This window comes from Colossoma macropomum, unplaced genomic scaffold (assembly GCF_904425465.1).
Source record: "Colossoma macropomum unplaced genomic scaffold, Colossoma_macropomum, whole genome shotgun sequence".
NCBI lineage: Eukaryota > Metazoa > Chordata > Actinopteri > Characiformes > Serrasalmidae > Colossoma > Colossoma macropomum.
Genome location: NW_023494788.1, coordinates 18,379,904 through 18,385,621, shown reverse-complemented (window position 1 = coordinate 18,385,621; position 5,718 = coordinate 18,379,904). Strand labels below are relative to the sequence as shown.

Here is a 5,718-nt window from a genome sequence, read left to right as displayed (position 1 = left end):
TAATAGCTGTTAGAGTCCCTAGAACATTGTGTTACTGGCAGAAAATATGGTGTTAATTTAAAAGTAGAAACATGAACCATATTTGCAGGCTTAATATATGTAAATACAAGTGTATTTGAACTTTAGCTCAAGTTCCTTTACTGTGAGGTGACACTTCCTGAATAAAGTTGCTGATTGGCTGTTTCACTATTGATGACACTGTTAGCTTATAAAGAGGCCCAGAGAACTTCTGGTGGCCAAATTATCTTCTGCGAGGCAGTCAGAAAGGACCTTCTGACTTCTTTCAAACATTCTGTTTGAAACAATTCAAATAACAACCATGATTTCTATGATAATAACTCCCCTCTGGATTCTTATTGCCAGTCTTTACAAAACAGGTAAGTTTCTTTTTGTATATGTTATTTATTCTACATTTCTAAAAAATCTACATTTATTTCTTTCTCTTATGTGAGTTAAATCTGCCTTAATCTAATTTTTAGGTCTTGTTGAAGCTGCTGATCTTCAGCAGAAGCCATCATTTTTATCAGCTAATCTGGGTGAAGCTGTTAAACTTTACTGCACGTTTGATGAACGAACGAGTAACGAGCGAATGGTTTGGTATAAGCAGAAAGTGGGACAGACTCTTCAGCAGGTGGGAATAATTTTAACAAATAAAGATCACATGGTTTCAGATGAGTTCAAACAATCAGGAATAAAACTGGAGGTAAACAAGAGCAGCATTTCTCTGACTATTCAACACACCACTAAAGACGATGAAGGAACGTACTTCTGCGGCGTATCTCAACTGAATATGATTACATTTTCCACAGGAACTTTCTTAGCTGTGAGAGGTAATCACCATCTTTTCATTTTCATTTGTTATTAACAGTTAAAGAACTGCTTTTAAGGGCAATTTACAAATCTAAGGTACTAGAACTATTTATTATGAAAGCTCTCTAGTTCAGTGTTTCCCAATCCTGAGGCTGAAATCACAAAATTGTCTTTAGATGCTGATCTAAACTAAATAACTGGTTAATGGATTATGGTGTAATTTCTGGTAATCTGTAAAATATAACATGATGTCAATTGACTACACGGCAAACAGCTTTCAAAAAAAAAATGAAGATTTTATTAAGAAAATAGCTAAAGTATTTTTTTTTTAAACAAGACCTGTGTTTAAGAACATTCTCATGAACTTCTTGTTAAGCTTTGTTTAAGAAGGTTTTCATGAATCTGGTCTAATGCCCTTCATATTTTAATGCTTTCTCTGCTTAAGCACACCAACTTTAACTCAGTTAGGGCTTGTTAATGAGCCGGTCAGTGGGATCAGTTGTGTTTAGGAGCAGAAAAACCCTAACACTTGCAGAGCAGTGGGACTCTGGGATCAGGGTTGGGAAGCACTGCTCTAGTCATCTTTATGTTTAAAGTTCTAAGATATTGACTATAAATATAGAAGATTGTTTTTGAATCTTTTCAAAATATTGTCAGTCACAGCCACAGATTATTACACTACTAGTTATTACACACTAGTAAAGTACAGTGTGACTGCATGTGAGTTACAGGTACTTTAAGAGTTGTTTTTCCAGGAAGAGACTGAGCCTAGTCCTGGACTACATAGCATTCTGATTGGGGATTCTCCACTGAAAGGAAGATTTAATTCAAGGCTAAGCTTGATCCCTGTGTGGGAAACCCAACCTACACTAACCAAGTTCTGACACTGTTTATATCATTAAATAGGTCACCCAAAGTTAAATGTATCAGTGCTCCAAACTCCAGTACGGGGGTCAGTTTCTCCAGGAAAGTCAGTCACTCTGCAGTGCACGGTCCTGTCTGAGATCAGAGCAGCAGAACTCCGAGTGCTCTGGTTCAGAGTTGCTGCAGGACAATCGTTTCCTGAAATCATTTACACTCATCAGAACAGCAGCAGCCGTCAGTGTGAGATCAGCTCTTCTACACACAGCTGTGTGTACAACTTCTCCAAGAACATCCTCGACCACAACCATACTGGAACTTACTACTGCGCTGTGGCTGCTTGTGGGAAGATCATATTTGGGAATGGAACCTCAGTAGAACTGAGTAAGTCTTTTTGAGAACTTTGTGTAAACTCACATTTGATTATACTACATTTACTGACTTAATAAGGTTAAAAACCTTGCATATTTGCAGCTATAAATTATCTGCTCTTTCACATATTTTGTGCGTGTTCACTACCTTTACCGCTTCACTGTTCAACTTGGATTGTGATCAGTGCAGAGTGAAGCTGTACACTGACTAAGGAGGACAAAAGCAGACATTTCCAAAAGAATACTCTCATTATCCTGAATTCAGTGAATTTGGCCTCATTCATCACAGCTGTGTACAGTAAAATCTGATCATAAACATAACATGTTCATTAGTTTAATTTGGCGTATCTGTACATACTCATGTCTAGTAGGAGTGTGTGCAAATTTGAGCATAGTGGTTTAAAAATCTCTGAATAGATATGCTTGTTTTGTGGTTAACTAACCAAAATTACTATATAACCTCTAAAACCAATAATAAGAATATACATAGAAAATAAATTAACACTAATAATCTGTGCAAATGAAAACCAGTACAAAAGTGACTGCACTTTTTATTACATGTCCAGTGGTGTAAACAAATGCTTTAACTTTTCCATATTTCATTTAAAGATTTTTCACACTGTGCTTTTGTTTTATACCACTGACATCATCCACAAAATCAACAATACAAAACACAGCTGGTGCAGAAGCAGCTCATACACTTACACTCATTAGCAGCATCTGGTCTACAAACTTTTACCAACTGATTTAGTATTAGCTTTAATCCAGTTAATCCAAGCATGGCTCACTTTGTCTTGTTCAGAGAAGAAGCAGTGATAGTGACTGTGGCTATTCTTCCTAAATTTAAGTGTTTAAAGGGCTCTTGTTTGTCATTCCTTTCACTGTCTAATTGGTACAGATTTCTTTGTGTTTTAGAGAGTAACTTAAATGTAAAGTAATGAGTGGTGAGATTACTATGTCGAGGAAATAATACTGATAGTGAAATAATGTGATTTGTTGTACTTAAAAATGAAGTTTGGCTTCACTTTTATGAATTATAAGTATATAATATTAATTATTTATTAATTTATATCTTTCAGGCAGGTCTGTGGATCCCATAGTGATGCTTTTAGGAGCAGCTTTGGGAGTGTGTGTGGTTGTGTTTTCTGCTATGGCTATTTTCATTTGCAAGAGAACAAAGTCTGATTACAGCAGTGGTGAGTGTACAGTAAATTTGAGCTGAATTTTCAATGTGATGTAAAAAAGTCACTCTGCATTGTATATATTTATATATTGCCGCTGTCAGGACAAAACTTCATATCTCAATTTTGCCCTTTATTACAGTATCATAAAGTCTATTTACTCTTTACATTAGATTAAAATTTCATGATGAATAAACCAATAAAAATGTTCCAACATTACTTATAAAAAATTTACTTTAACTTCTATTATAAGGTAAGAATGTTTTTCCTTCTGAAAAGTTACAGTTTTGGAGATACAAGAATTTGTTCTGACAGCAATGAGAAAACTGATGACTTGCACAGAGAAAATGTTCTCTGATCTAAATATTACACTGTATTTTTTTCTTTTTTCAACCATAGTGAGGCTTCAACACGGCTCAGTGGTGGAGAACCCAACCAGTCAGGTACTACATGTGTTCTCTCATGCTTTCAAATGATGTGTAATGATGTAACTGACACTCTTGTATTTCAGATAGAGTTCTCTAACCTTTACCCTTTAACATTTCCATGTCCATCTCTACAGGACTCTTCTGCTGTGGAGCTGATTTATGTTGCTAAAAGGCTGAGAATGAAGAGTGGACGTTCTGGACACAGTGTTTACTCTGAAGTCAGATACTCCTCAGTTACTGACCTCCATTAAACTCTTTAGCTCCCTTCTGTTGTATAAGGATAAAATTGTGAGGGATACTTTCATTTTAGTGACACATCCTGTGTTTCAGCTGAGCTCCAGTTTAACCTTTGTAATTCATAAGCAATCAAAAATGTTCTTCAATCTTTGTCTCTTTTTGATACTCATATATATAAATACAGGGAGATTCACTCAAAAGAGGCCCCGAATATTCTGCTGTAACTCCCGTTAGGATGAAGCAATCTGAACCAAAAAATACGCAACATACCTTGACGTATGTGTAATCAATTGTATTACATGCGATGCTGGAAGTGATCTCCGTTTTCTGCCAGGCACATGAAGGGGTAACTCCATTTGCCCCCAGAAGTAGCAAACAGATGTTAAACGTCGCAACGGCTGTCCAGTGCCAACCTCTTCACTCCGACACAGGGCATCCCAGCTTGTTCCAATATCAGACTAATCTGTTTATGCTCTGAATGAATTCTGTGTTAAATGCATGTCAGCTTATTTCTGTACTTGTTCAAAAACTGCATCCAACAACTTGCAGCTTCATGATCCTTTTAACAGGTGACAGAAAACACAGCAGCACACAGAGAACCTCATTTCTTAAGCAGGTACATTCTGTGCTGCTGCACATGCTAGTGCTTTAGTATTAGTGTTACATTAACAGATAATGTAACAAATTTTATTTTTCACAATCTTTGCATAATTGTACAATAGCCCAGTAAAATGTGCTCTGTAATATAAATAAAATAATGACAAAAAATAAATTAACACGTCTGATGTTAAATTATTATAAAAATATAAATGTCACCCACAAACAGATATTCACTGACACTAAGGCCCAATCCCATTTCTTCTTTTTACCCCTACCCCTTGTTTTCGAGTGTCATACTAACCAAATTACAAGGGGTCGTGGTTGAAATCACTACGAAATGGGACCCTCAAATAAAACATTGCTTCATTAACAGCTGCCAGCGCTGCTCTGCAGGCAACCCTGCCCATCTTCAGTGATAGCAGAGAATTGAAAAGTTCAGCTCCTTGCTGCCGGGATTTAGTTACATTTAGGGCATCATATGTTTTCAAAGAAGGGGTATAAGACAATTATTTATTGTTGCCCACCGCTAATTCTTTGGTGATAGGAAGCTGAAGTCAGATATTCACCAGCTTCTTGTTCAAATTTTCCTGTTCCATCTTAAATGGAGCAGCAGTGACATTCTGGCACTTCAGGCATCAGAACTGCGGGACTATTTAAGGTGGAATGAGAAAGTTAGCTAGCTAGCTACCGAGACATTAGCATGCTTTTATCGTTTTGTGTTTGTTATGAAGAAACGACTGTAATACATTGAAATGACATTAAACTAAGAAAATAAAATGGTTATCTTAATTTTTTAACAGAGAAAATACTCAGATTTGTCTGTTTCTTTGGTCACTCACGCAGCCATCTTGCTGGTTTTTCTTTTTTTCTCATAACACTCTGTTTGGACTGTGCCTCTGAAAAGCCCTTATGTAGCCCTAACACTTCGCCCTACCCCTCTGTCTCAACAAAAATTGGGACACCCTTACCCTAGATGTGAATGGGCAAAACGGACGGCTAAGGGCTAAGTGGTAGGGGCGAGGGGTGAAATGGGATTGGGCCTAAATGTGCCCTCTATTTATCTGAAAGGCTGGATTTATGAAGACCATTTTAAAAGAATGCTTTGTTAATGAGTTTAAAATAAACTTTTTAAATAAATTATTTTAAAAAATTAAATAAATTCTAATAAAAACATTATAGAAAATGTCATTAATGGACACATTAAGTTGTCAGGGGAAAGTTTCACAAAGA

The 5,718-nt window shown here is 36.3% G+C and overlaps 1 protein-coding gene across 1 annotated transcript; it reads left to right on the top strand.

Moving 5' to 3' along the window:
• Nucleotides 1–263: 263 nt before the first annotated feature.
• LOC118806430 lies at nt 264–4,458 on the top strand. The gene is made up of 6 exons (XM_036567848.1): nt 264–377; nt 480–830; nt 1,717–2,055; nt 3,122–3,238; nt 3,623–3,666; nt 3,786–4,458. The coding sequence occupies exons 1-6, from the start codon at nt 320–322 to the stop codon at nt 3,900–3,902; spliced, it is 1,026 nt and encodes a 341-aa protein (XP_036423741.1). The 5' UTR covers nt 264–319; the 3' UTR covers nt 3,903–4,458.
• Nucleotides 4,459–5,718: the final 1,260 nt, after the last annotated feature.

Bases quoted from the DNA above. Each gene is read 5' to 3' on its own strand.
- LOC118806430 (XM_036567848.1), top strand. From the start codon at position 320: ATGATTTCTATGATAATAACTCCCCTCTGGATTCTTATTGCCAGTCTT. The intron at 831-1,716 runs GTAATCACCATC...ATCATTAAATAG, and splicing joins AACTTTCTTAGCTGTGAGAG to GTCACCCAAAGTTAAATGTA. The intron at 2,056-3,121 runs GTAAGTCTTTTT...TATATCTTTCAG, and splicing joins TGGAACCTCAGTAGAACTGA to GCAGGTCTGTGGATCCCATA.